Source organism: Pan paniscus, chromosome 16 (assembly GCF_029289425.2).
Source record: "Pan paniscus chromosome 16, NHGRI_mPanPan1-v2.0_pri, whole genome shotgun sequence".
Lineage (NCBI taxonomy): Eukaryota > Metazoa > Chordata > Mammalia > Primates > Hominidae > Pan > Pan paniscus.
In genome coordinates this window covers 30,611,589-30,624,304 of record NC_073265.2, presented here as the reverse complement: position 1 = coordinate 30,624,304, position 12,716 = coordinate 30,611,589, and the positions used below count along the sequence as shown (strand labels likewise).

General features: G+C 45.8%; 1 protein-coding gene across 6 annotated transcripts in view; it reads right to left on the bottom strand.

Moving 5' to 3' along the window:
• Positions 1-1,695: 1,695 nt before the first annotated feature.
• The window catches only part of NUSAP1 (nucleolar and spindle associated protein 1), a 48,702-nt gene continuing 37,681 nt past the window's right edge, over positions 1,696-12,716 (bottom strand). For all 6 annotated transcript variants that reach the window (XM_034938556.3, XM_034938557.3, XM_034938558.3 and 3 more), the window contains exons 8-11: positions 11,068-11,225; positions 6,916-7,032; positions 5,438-5,546; positions 1,696-2,666 (exon numbers count right to left, since the gene is read on the bottom strand). In XM_034938556.3, the coding sequence (XP_034794447.1) occupies positions 2,573-2,666; positions 5,438-5,546; positions 6,916-7,032; positions 11,068-11,225 (478 nt within the window). In that variant the 3' untranslated portion in view covers positions 1,696-2,572. The remainder of the gene's footprint in view (positions 2,667-5,437; positions 5,547-6,915; positions 7,033-11,067; positions 11,226-12,716) is intronic.

Genomic DNA, 12,716 nt, shown 5'->3' with positions numbered 1-12,716 from the left:
CAAAGTGCTGGGATTACAGGCGTGAGCCACCGTGCCCACTCTTTTTTTTTTTTTAAGAAATAGGATCTTGCTCTGTTGCTCAGGTTGAAGTACAGGGGCTATTCACAGGAGTGCTTATAATGCACCACAGCCTTTGATCTCCTGGGCTAAAGTGATCTTCTGACTTCAGCCTCTCAAGTATCTGAGACTACAGTAGTATATGCTACTGTGCTCAGCCCTATGACCAATTTTAAGTTAACTTTTGTGTATGGTATAAAGGTCCAAATTCATTTTTTGCATCTGAGTATCCAGTTGTCTCTTTTTTTTATTAGTCATTGCTAGTATATGGAAATATGGGGGCCAGGCTCAGTGGTTCACACTTATAATCCCAGCACTTTGGGAGGCTGAGGTGGGAGGATCCCTTGCCCAGGAGTTTGAGACCAGCCTGGGCAACATAGTGAGACCCTGTCTCTAAAAATAAAATAAAATAAATTAGCCAGGTGTGGTAGCACACACCTGTAGACTTAGCTACTTGGGAGGCTGCAGTAGGAGGATCCCTTGAGCCCATGAGGTCAAGGTTATAGTGAGCTATAATCTTACCACTGCACACCAGCCTGGGTGACAGACCAACATCGTGTCTCTCTAAAAAAAAAAACAATAATTAGGCCAGGGGCGGTGGCTCACCGCTGTGATCCCCAGCACTTTGGGAGGCCGAGGCTGGCGCATCACGAGGTCAAGAGATAGAGAGTATCGCTTGAACTCGAGGAGAGGTGGAGGTTGCAGTGAGCCAAGATCGCACCACTGTACTCCAGCCTGGGTGACAGAGACAGACTCTGCCTCAAAAAAAAAAAAAAAAAAAAAAAAGCCAAAAATATAATTGTTGGGTCTTGATCTTTTTTTTTTTCCGAGACGGAGTCTCACTCTGTTGCCCTGGCTGGAGTGCAGTGGCATGATCTTGGCTCATTGCAACCTCCGCCTCCCGGGTTGAAGTGATTCTCCTGCCTCAGCCTCCTGAGTAGCTGGGATTACAGGCGCCCACCTCCATGCCTGGCTAATTTTTGTATTTTTAGTAGAGATGTGGTTTTACCACGTTGGCCAGGCTGGTCTCCAACTCCTGACTTCAAGTGATCTGCCTGCCTTGGCCTCCCAAAGTGCTGGGATTACAGGTGTGAGCCACTGTGTCTGGCCAGAATTGTTGGGTATTGATCTTGTACGTTGCAACCTTACTGAATTTATTAGTTCTAGGAGCTTTTTAGTGAAATCCTTAGGATTTTCTCTATGTAAGATCCTGGTGGTTTTTTCTTTTTTCAGATAGGGTCTCACTACCTAATGGCATGGCTAGATTACACGGTAGACATACTGTTAACTTTTCAAAGAAACTAGCAAACTGTTTTCCAAAGTGGTTGTGACATTTTACATTTCCATCAGATGTGTATTTGACCCTGAATTTTTTAAATTGATCTGATCTCTTCCCCTTGATAGGAAAATCTGAATGTTTCCAGTATCTGGAAGTGTGCCATGTCCTAAAGCCTCATATATACAAAACAGCATTTAATAAAACCTGAGAGGTACTCTGGGAATATAAAGGAAGCATACTGCCGTTTCTTTTTTGAATGGAAGCAGTGGTCAGGAAAGGGCATACCAAGGGTATGTATAAACTTGTTAAGCCTAGCTGCTCACCTAAATCTTGGAAGACTTATGTTTACAAAGAATGAATCTATGACAATGAGAAAAAAATTTATTTATGACGATCTTGAGCAGTATAAAACTCAGAAGCTCCACTGAGGTGAAGGAAACATGGACATGATACTAAGCAAAGCCTAGTCTTTTCCATAAAATGAATAAGAAGTACATTTGGTGGAGTTTGAGACCAGCCTGGGCAACACAGTGAGACCCTGTCTCTAAAAGCATTAAAGCATTAATCCTCGCATTTCGATAGGGCTATGTAGCTTTTAAGTAAGCAATGTTAGAATGAGTTGTAGAGTTTTATTTTTGTGAATATAGTGAGTGACAGATGGCAATTACATGAGGATATTTGAACGAAGGTACATAAGCCTAAACAATTTCACCTAGGTAAAATATTGATGTCATAACCAAACTATATGGCCCCATTTCATAAAGGTTACTATATTCTATAGAGAATGGAGAGGTGGCCTTTCTATCCCAGCTTACCCTATTCTTGTTATTGTTCAAATTCTCCTGAAGCTTGCATAACTAGCTGCCATCAGGTAAATGCTATTGGCTAGCAGAAGACTGCAGTTCTGTTAATATTAGAACCAGCAGGGGGAACTTGGGAACTTGACATTAAAAATCTAGAAACAGAATTTTAGGATGGGTCTCATTAGAAACCTGAATTGTTAATGGACTTAAGTAAAAACCATCCCAAAGAATTTGTGCTTTAAGGTGATAACGTCTTTTCAGAGATCATAGCACATGAAGAACCCATGGACACTACACAGACTATGAACAGTTAGCAGAAAAATATCTCGTGACTAAAGTGGGGATGACAGCAAAAAAAAAAAAAAAAAAAAAAAAATTTACAAAAGGAAAAAAGTTGAGAATACAGGAATATTTACAAGATGTTAAAAAATTATTAATCTTCAGCCAAAATGAGGCCCCTTCGCATTCCCAAAACCTTTGCTTTCTTCTCCTTTCGTTCTTGCTCGCGTTTCTTCCGTTGCTCTTCCCTGAGAGGGATAGGTCACATGTTAAGCTCTAGGGAGGCTCCAAAACAGATACTTTAAAGCAACTATTGTTGGACTAACACCCAAACTTCCAAGCAATGACATCCAGCATACTTGTGTAAAACAGACTCTTAGAGGGCACTGTGCTCTGCCTAGTGTTTCTAACACCTGTTCGTCATTGTTGTGTTAAAGGGTTAGAAACTGGTATTTACCTTTTGTTAACTCAGCACTCTAAAATCATGCATGGAGGCCGGGCACGATGGCTCATGCCTGAAATCCCAGCACGTTAGGAGGCCAAGGCAGGCGGATCACTTGAGGTCAGGAGTTCGAGACCAGCCTGGCCAAAATGGTGAAACCCCGTCTCTACTAAAAATACAAAAAAGGTAGCCAGGTGTGGTGGTGCATGCCTATAATCACAGCTACTGGGGAGGCTGAGGCAGGAGAATCCCTTGAACCAGGGAGGCAGAGGTTGCAGTGAGCCGAGATCACGCCACTGCACTCCAGACTGGGCGACAGAATGAGACTCTGTCTCAAAACAAACAAACAAAAATAAATAATAAAATCATGCATGGAATTGGAGTCAGGAGACACCTTGGTGATTGAATCCAACTCTTGTTATTTTACAGTTTGCTTTAGGCCAGATGCAGTGGCTCACACCTATAATCCCAGCATTTTGGGAGGCCAAGGTGGGAGGATCCCTTGTGCCCAGGAGTTCAAGGCCAAAGTAAGCTATGATCATGCCATTGTACTCCAGGCTGGGTGACAAAAAGTAAGACCCTGTCTCTAAGAAAAAAAAAAAAAAATTGTTTTAAATGAGAAATGTCTACACCTAGAAATCAAAGTTGACCAGGTGCGGTAGCTCACGCCTGTAATCCCAGCACTTTGGGAGGCCAAGGTGGGTGGATCACCTGAGATCAGCAGTTTGAGACCAGCTTGGCCAAGATGGTGAAACCCCGTCTCTACTAAAAATACAAACATTAGCTGCACGCGGGGGTGGGAACCTGTAATCCCAGCTACTCGGGAGGCTGAGGCAGGAGTATCACTTGAACCTGGGAGGCAGAGGTTGCAGTGAGCCAAGATCGCACCACCACACTCTAGCCTGGGCATCAGAGCGAGACTCCATCTCAAAAAAAAAAAAAAAAACCAAGATAAGTTAATATAATCTTGGGCTTTTTCTTTTTTTTTTGGTTTGTCTAATCCTCTGAAAGTAGAGCATAATGGCTAACTCAGTAGATCCTGGTTCTAGTTCTATTCCTTTCACTAAACTATGTGATTTTGAGCTTGACCTTTGACTTTGATTTCTTTTTTCTTTTTTTTTTTTTTTGAGACGGAGTTTTGCTCTTGTTGCCCAGGCTGTAGTGCAGTGGTGCAATTTCAGCTCGCCACAACCTCCGCCTCCCGGGTTCAAGTGATTCTGCTGCCTCAGCCTCCCGAGTAGCTGGGATTACAGGTATGTGCCACCACGCCCGGCTAATTTTGTATTTTTAGTAGAGATGGGGTTTCTCCATGTCTTCAACTCCTGACATCGTGATCCACCCGCCTTGGCCTCCCAGAGTACTGGGATTACAGGCGTGAGCCACCTTGCCTGGCCAACTTAATAACGGTGAGCAAAGGCCTTGGTGGCAGTCGTGTATAGCCATGAGTCAACTGACAGGTAACCCTGTGTCACGAGGGTCCAAGCAGGGACTTGCTGCAACCCAGGATGAGCTCTGGCTTTAACTTGGTTTTCATGCTGAAGGAAGCCTCTAAGGACCGTCCTGGGTTTTTCCTCTTTATAGGGCCTTGATGCCTTGTAAGCCTGGTTTCCTTAGGAGTGAGGAATTTATGTCTATCTGGATATGTAGGTGCCCTGGGCTGTTGGGCATTGGTATCTGGAGAGATACCCACATGCCCTGTGTTTAGGCAGATGAGTCATGCAAGAGCAGTGCTCTGAATCTGGGTCTTCTTCTGAATCACCTGCAGAGCCTTGGAAACAATGCAGGTGCTTGGGCCTCACCCCAAATCTGCTGATTTGGAGTCCATTACACTGGAACCTAGGCAGATGTACTCAGAAAGTTCTATACATGATACCACTTTTTTTTTTTTTTTGAGACGGAGTCTCACTCTGTCGCCCAGGCTGGAGTGCAGTGGCGTGATCTCGGCTCACTGTAAGCTCTGACTACCAGGTTCCTGCCTCAGTCTCCCGAGTAGCTGGGACTACAGGCGCCCGCCACCACGCCCGGCTAATTTTTTGTATTTTTAGTAGAGATGGGGTTTCAATGCGTTAGCCAGGATGGTCTCGATCTGACCTCGTGATCTGCCCCCCCTCGGCCTCCCAAAGTGCTGGGATTACAGGCGTGAGCCACCGTGCCTGGCCCATGATACCACTTTTTTTTTTTTTGAGACGGCACCTGGCTCTGTCACGCAGGCTAGAGTGCAGTGGCGCGATCTCGGCTCACTGCAAGCTCTGCCTCCTCGGTTCACGCCATTCTCCTGCCTCAGCCTCCCGAGTAGCTGGAACTACAGGCGCCTGTCACCATGCCCAGCTAATTTTTTGTATTTTTAGTAGAGACGGGGTTTCACCGTGTTAGCCAGGATGGTTTCGATCTCCTGACCTCATGTTCCGCCCACCTCGGCCTCCCAAAGTGCTGGGATTACAGGCGTGAGCCACCGCACACGGCCATAATACCACTTCTAACCTCCTCTTAAAACACCACTATTACTGAGCCCCTATCCCTCAGAGGTGCTGCTTTTGAAATTAAAATAATTATAAAGCTGGATAATTATGTACTTACTTTGTCTGGAGATGGGGTTGTTTGTAAGTTTTCTTGTAGAAGTTAATTCTGTTGACATGTTGATTTAGATAATTATTTTCTTTAGATTGCCCCCATGGTTTTAGCTTTCCTAGTTTAGGACAGAGACAAAGAATTTTAAAAAGATTGTTTGATTTATATTCCCAACTTCATTCTCTTCATCTGTGGGGTTACCTGCTATCAACATTTATACTTTTTTTTTCTTTGAGACAGAATCTCACTCTGTCGCTCAGTTTGGAGTGCAGTGGTGTGATCTGATCTCAGCTCACAGCAACCTCCGCCTCCTGGGCTCAAGTGATCCTCCCAATTTAGACTCATGAGTAGCTGGGACTACATGCACATGCCACCATGCCCAGGTAATTTTTGTATTTTTTAGTAGAGACGGGGTTTCATCATGTTGCCCATGCTGGTCTTGAGCTCCTGTTCTCAAGCAATCTGCCTGCCTTGGCCTCCCAAAGTGCTGGGATTACAGGCATGAGCCACTGTGTCCAACCAATTTGCAATTTTACAAAAAGAACTGGGACCAAATTTCTTGAAGTTTATGTGTTGCTTTTTTTTTTTTAATTTAAATTTAATTATTATTATTTTTTAAATTTTTTAGACAGAGTCTCGTTCTGTCGCCCAGGCTGGAGTGCAGTGGTGTGGTCTCGGCTCACTGCAAGCTCCACCTCCTGGGTTCACACCATTCTCCCACCTCAGCCTCCCGAGTAGTTGAGACTACAGGCGCCCGCCACCATGCCCAGCTAATTTTGTTTTTGTATTTTTGGTAGAGACGGGGTTTCAATGTGTTAGCCAGGATGGTCTCGATCTCCTGAACTCATGATCCGCCTGCCTTGGCCTCCCAAAGTGCTGGGATTACAGGTGTGAGCCACCGCGCCCAGCCTGTTTTTGAGGCATGGTCTCACTATGTCGCCCAGGCTGGAGTGTAGTGGTGCAATCTCGGCTCACTGCAACCTCTGCCTCCTAGATTCAAGCGATTGTCCTGCCTCAGCCTCCCAAGTAGCTGGGATTACAGGCGCCGCCACCACGCCAGGCTAATTTTCTTATTTTTTTTCAGAAGAGACGGGGTTTCACCATGTTGGCCAGGCTGATCTCGAACTCCTGACCTCAAGTGATCTGCCCACCTCAGCCTCCCAAAAGTGCTGGGATTACAGGCAAGAGCCACTGCGCCCGGCCGCAGAATTTGTTTATTCTTAAGTTTTTATTTTTTATTTTTATTTTTTAGATGGAGTTTCGCTCTTGTTGCCCAGGCTGGAGTGCAATGGCACGGTCTCGGCTCACTGCAACCTCCACCTAACAGGTTCAAGTGATTCTCCTGTCTCAGCATCCTAAGTATCTGGGATTACAGGTGCCTGCCACCATGCCTGGCTAATTTTTGTATGTTTAGTAGGTGTGAGCCACTGTGTCCCACCAATCTTAAGTATTTTACAGGCCCTGTAGCTCAAAACACTCCCACATACCTTTGTGTGGTTCATAGTTGAGGGGACGAGACAAACTTGCTTTAAGATCAAACACTGGTTTCTTATTGGAGACTGGAGTCTGCGTTGCCTCAGTTGTCAACTTGAATGGGGTAATAACTAAAAACACACCGAAAAAACCCAAGAGCTTAATTAGAAACAAAGACCTGGTAAAGTGTTTATCAAAGTGTTACTTCTCAATCTTAAAAATACACGTTATAGGCTGGGCATGGTGGCCCGCGCCTGTAATCCCAGCACTTTGGGAGGCCGAGGTGGGCGGATCACAAGGTCAGGAGATCAAGACCATCCTGACCAACATGGTGAAACCCTGTCTCCACTAAAATACAAAAAATTATCTGGAGGTGTGGTGGCTCACGCCTGTAATCTCAGCACTTTGAGAGGCCGAGTCGGGTGGATCACCTGAGGTCAGGAGTTCAAGACCAGCCTGACCAACATGGAGAAACCCCATCTCTACTAAAAATACAAAATTAGCCAGGGTGGTGGCACATGCCTGTAATCCCAGCTACTCGGGAGGCTGAGGCAGGAGAATTGCTTGAACCCGGAAGGCGGAGGTTGTGGTGAGCTGAGATTGCGCCATTGCACTCCAGCTTGGGCAACAAGAGCGAAACTTGGTTTAAAAAAAAAAAAAAAAAAAATTAGCTGGGCGTGGTGGTGCATGCCTGTAGTCCCATGCCGAGTAGGCTGAGGCAGGGGAATTGCTTAAATCCGGGAAGCAGAGGTTGCAGTGAGCCAACATCGTGCCACTGCACTCCAGTCTGGCGACAGAGCAAGACTCCATCTCACAGGGGGAAAAAAAAATTAGCTAGGTGTGGTGGCACGTGCCTGTAATCCCAGCTACTCGGGAGGCTGAGGTAGGAGAATCACTTGAACCCGGGAGGTGGAGCTTGCAGTGAGCCAAGATTGCGCCATTGCACTCCAGCCTGGGCAACAGGGTGGGACTCCATCTCAAAAAAAACAAAAGAAACAAACAAAGAAAAAAAAGAAGCTGGGCGCAGTGGCTCACGACTGTAATCCCAGCACTTTGGGAGGCCGAGGCAGGTGGATCATGAGGTCAAGAGAGTGAGACCATCCTGGCCAACATAGTGATACTCTGTGTCTACTAAAATACAAAAATTAGCCAGGCGTGGCAGTGTGTGCCCAAAATCCCAGCTACTCAGGAAGCTGAGGCAGGAGAATCCCTTGAACCAGGGAGTTGGAGGTTGCAGCGAGCCGAGATTGCACCACAGCACTCCAGCCTGGCGACAGTGAGACTGTGTCTCAAAAAAAGAAAAAAGTTATAGCTTGAATGTTTGTATCTCCTGCGATCCCAAATTCATATTGAAATCCTAACTGTCAATATGACTGGTGTAAGGAAGTAGGGCCTTTGGGAGGTAAATAGGTCATGAATGGGATTCAGGGCCTTATATAGGGACCCCATAGAATTTTCTCTAGCTCTCTTTCTGCCACATGAGCATACAACAAGAAGTTGGTAGTCTGCTACCTGGAAAACAGCCCTCACCAGAATCATGCTAGTGCCCTGATCTGCTCTCATCCAGCCTCCAGAACTATGAGAAAGAAATTACTGCTGTTTATAAGATACAGTCTTTGGTGCTTTGTTATATAATAGCAGCCGCAAAGGACTAAGACAATCTACATGAATAGTCTGAAATAGATGAGAGTCTGAAATAAGGGTTAAAATGGAGAAAAGGGAAGAAAACAATAATTGAGGAAAGCTAACCATTGAGATTAATTTCCTTTGCTAAGCAGCTTTGTAAATGTTCTGAATATTTTGTTTTTGTATTTTTAGTAGAGACGGGGTTTCAGTGTGTTAGCCAGGATGGTCTCAATCTCCTGAACTCATGATCCACCTGCCTTAGCCTCCCAAAGTGCTGGGATCCTAGGATCAGCTGGGAGTTTAGAATTCTGTTGAAGGAAATGACGGTAACTTTTCAGCTTATTTCCCTGATAACAGATATGGCTCACACCTGTAATCTCAGCACTTTGGGAGGCTGAGGCAGGAGGATTGTTTAAAGTCAGGAATATTATTAATAAGGGCTCTTATCACTTCAGAATATTAATTTTTGGCTGGGCGTGGTGGCTCATGCCTGTAATCCCAGCACTTTGGCAGGCCGAGGTGAGCGGATCACGAGGTCAGGAGTTCAAGACCAACCTGGCCAATACGGTGACACCCTGTCTCTACCAAAAATACAAAAATTAGCCGGGCGTGGTGGCGGGCACTTGTAGTCCCAGCTACTCGGGAGGCTGAGGCAGGAGAATGGCGTGAACCCAGGAGGCGGAGGTTGCAGTGAGCCAAGATGGTGCCACTGCACTCCAGCCTGGGTGATAGAGTGAGACTCCGTCTCAAAAAAAAAAAAAAAAAAAAAAAAAAGAATATGAATTTTTGTACCACGAAGTTAAAAATATCCAGGATGGTGTAGTTTTGTTTTATTTTTTTGAGACGGAGTCTTGCTCTGTCTCCCAGGCTGGAGTACAGTGATGTGATCTCAGCTCAGTGCAACCTCTGCCTCCTGGGTTCAAGTGATTCTCAAGCGAGTAGCTGGGATTACAGGCGCGTGCCACCACGCCCGGCTAATTTTCGTATTTTTAGTAGAGACGAGGTTTTGCCATGTTGGCCAGGTTGGTCTCCATGCCACCATGCCCAGCCTAAGGATGGTGTAGTTTAGTTAGCCTTTTTGCTACAGTTGGCCATCAGTTAATCCTTTCTCTCCCAATCTCTTTTTTTTTTTGAGACAGGGTTTCACTGTGTTGCCCAGGCTGGCTGGAGTGCAGTGGCACAATCTCGGCTCACTGCAACCTCTGCTTCCTGGTTCAAGCGATTCTCCTACCTCAGCCTCTTGAGTAGCTGGGATGATAGGTGCATGCCACCATGCCCGGCTAATTTTTGTATTTTTAGTAGAGTGGGGGTTTCACCATGTTGGCCAGGCTGGTCTTGAAATTCTGACCTCAAGTGATCCACCCACCTCGGCCTCCCAAAGTGCTGGGATTACAGGCAAGAGCCACTGCGTCCGGCCAATCCTTTCTTTTCATAGGGGGAAGCCACAGGTCATTGCCAAATGTGAACCCTTGCCTACATCTGTGAAACAGCAATCAGGATCTAAGACCATTTAGTTAAAAAAAGCACAAAACCCTGTGTTCAAGCTATCCCACTGTATCAGTATCAAATGCTGACAGGGAGTAGAACAAGGGGCTGCCATACACTGCCACTGGAAGCACAGATTGGTACAATTCATTCAGGACAGTAAATGTCTGCATATTTTCCAATCCAGCTGTCCTGCTCCTAGGTCTAGGGAAACTCTTGCACATGTACAGGAGACATGTTTAAGAGTATTCATAGCAACATCATATATAATAATGGAAGCTGGAACCACCCACATGTTCGTGAATAGTAAAATAGATAAACTGACATATACCCACACCACTGAAAAATACTGTGAAAACGAGTCAACATGGTTGAATCTTGAAACATGAAGTCTGTGGTCTGGGATCCTGTTAGTGTCAGAGTCCTCCAGGACCTTTCCGAGGCTGCAACGAATACTGTGCTCATCCTCCGAATCCCTGAGTCCCACAAGGGGCACAGTGCCCTTCCTGGAGGGTCACCATTTTAGGATTAGATGGAGCTCTCAGGCAGATATCTGGTTTTTGCTTATGTCTCTGGCATTTCCCCCACTAGTACACAATTAAAAATACACTATGGTAAAATTTTTGCTTTTGATTATAGAAATGGAAAGGGTTTAAGGAAACAGATACAGGCCGGGTGCAGTGGCTCACGCTTGTAATCCCAGCACTTTGGTAGGCCGAGGCGGGCGGATCACCTGAGGTCAGGAGTTTGAGACCAGCCTGACCAACATGGTGAAACTGTCTCTATTAAAAATATAAAATTAGCCGGGCATGGTGGCATGTGTCTGTAGTCCCAGCTACTCAGGAGGCTGAGGCAGGAGAATTGCTTGAACCCGGGAGGCAGAGGTTGCAGTGAGCCGAGATCCCGCCATTGCACTCTAGCCTGGGTGACAAAAGCGAAACTCCATCTCAGAAAAAAACAAACAAACAAAAAAAAACAGATACACCTAATCATTTTGGGAAGTTACATGGCTTAAAAATGAAACAGATTTCTTTTGTTTGTTTTTTTTTTTTTACCAGCAGCAGAATTCCCCGTGATGGTCTTTAATTTGTGTGTCCCAAGCACAGCCTCGCCTTTTGGGGTGCCCCCAGACACCGTCACATGTGCAGACTTTCTGGCTGGAGTCTTGGTCAGTGAACGCTTATGCTCATTATCTTTAGTAGCAGCTGAAAACCTAAATAGGACAGCAGAGTACAAGACATGAGTACTGTGGCAAGAGTAACTTGTGTCTAGCTTATAAATAAAACCACTTGACTATCAGCAAGCAGTGAAAAGGGCCTCAATTAATAATTGTCATAGGAACGAACCTCTTTTGCAGAAGAGACATATTCCTAAAAGGCTAATGCTAAATTAAATCACATATCAACTAACATTATTTGTAAAATATGTTCTTGTCTTTTCTGCTCTCCCTGCCTTGGACAATGATGGTGATGGAGGAATAGGTGTGGAGGCCTCATTATAGTCCAAGAGGCAAGCCAAAAGCTCCTCTTCCTCCTCCTCCTCCTCCTCCAGGTGAGGCGAAGTCACAGGTAGCAGAAGACTGCTATGCTAGGTGAGTGGTGAGAACAGGTCTTGTATGTTCCTAAAAGAATGTCATTCATTTGTGTGGTAGAGAAGCCCATTCTTTACCATTCTTTACATATGGCAAATTGCCACAAATGTATTTGATTGATTGACTGATAGTATTTTTTCTACATTTTAACATCTCTGAAATTGGAATGTGTTTTTACAATTCATAAGATGTCAATAGTTAATTGGTAGTGTTTTTTCTTGAGACAGGTTCTGGCTCTATTACCCAGGCTGGCGTGCAGTGGTGTGATCTCAGCTTGCTATAACCTCTGCCTCCTAGGCTCAAGCCATCCTCCTGCCTCAGCCTCCTGAGTGGCTGGGACTATGGGTATGTGCCACTGCACCTGGCTAATTTTTTTTTTTTTTTTGAGATGGAGTTTTGCTCGGTCGCCCAGGCTGGAGTGCAATGGTGCGATGTTGGCTCACTGCAACCTCTGCCTCCCAGGTTCAAGCGATTCTACTGCCTCAGCCTCCCCAGTAGCTATGATTACAGGCATGCGCCACCATGCCCGGCTAATTTTGTATTTTTAGTAGAGATGGGGTTTCACCATGTTGGTCAGGCTGGTCTCAAACTCCTGATCTCAGGTGATCCGCCTGCCTCAGTCTCTCAAAGTGCTGGGATTACAGGCATGAGCCACCGCGCCCAGCTAATTTTTATATTTTTAGTAGAGATGGGGTTTTGCCATGTTGGCCAGGCTGCTCTCAAACTCCTGGGCTTCAACCATTCACCCATTTGGCCTCACCAAGTGCTGGGATTATAGGCGTGAGCCACTTTGCCCAGCCACTAGTGATTTTTCTTTCTTTTTTTTTTTTTTGAGACGGAGTCTCTCTCTGTCGCCCAGGCTGGAGGGCAGTGGTGCGATCTCAGCTAACTGCAAGCTCCGCCTCCTGGGTTCACACCATTCTCCTGCCTCAGCCTCCCAAGTAGCTGGGACTATAGGCGCCCGCCACTGCACCCGGCTATTTTTTTTGTATTTTTAGTAGAGACGGGGTTTCACTGTGTTAGCCAGGATGGTCTCGATCTCCTGACCTCGTGATCCGCCCGTCTCGGCCTCCCAAAGTGCTGGGATTACAGGCGTGAGCCACCGCGCCTGGC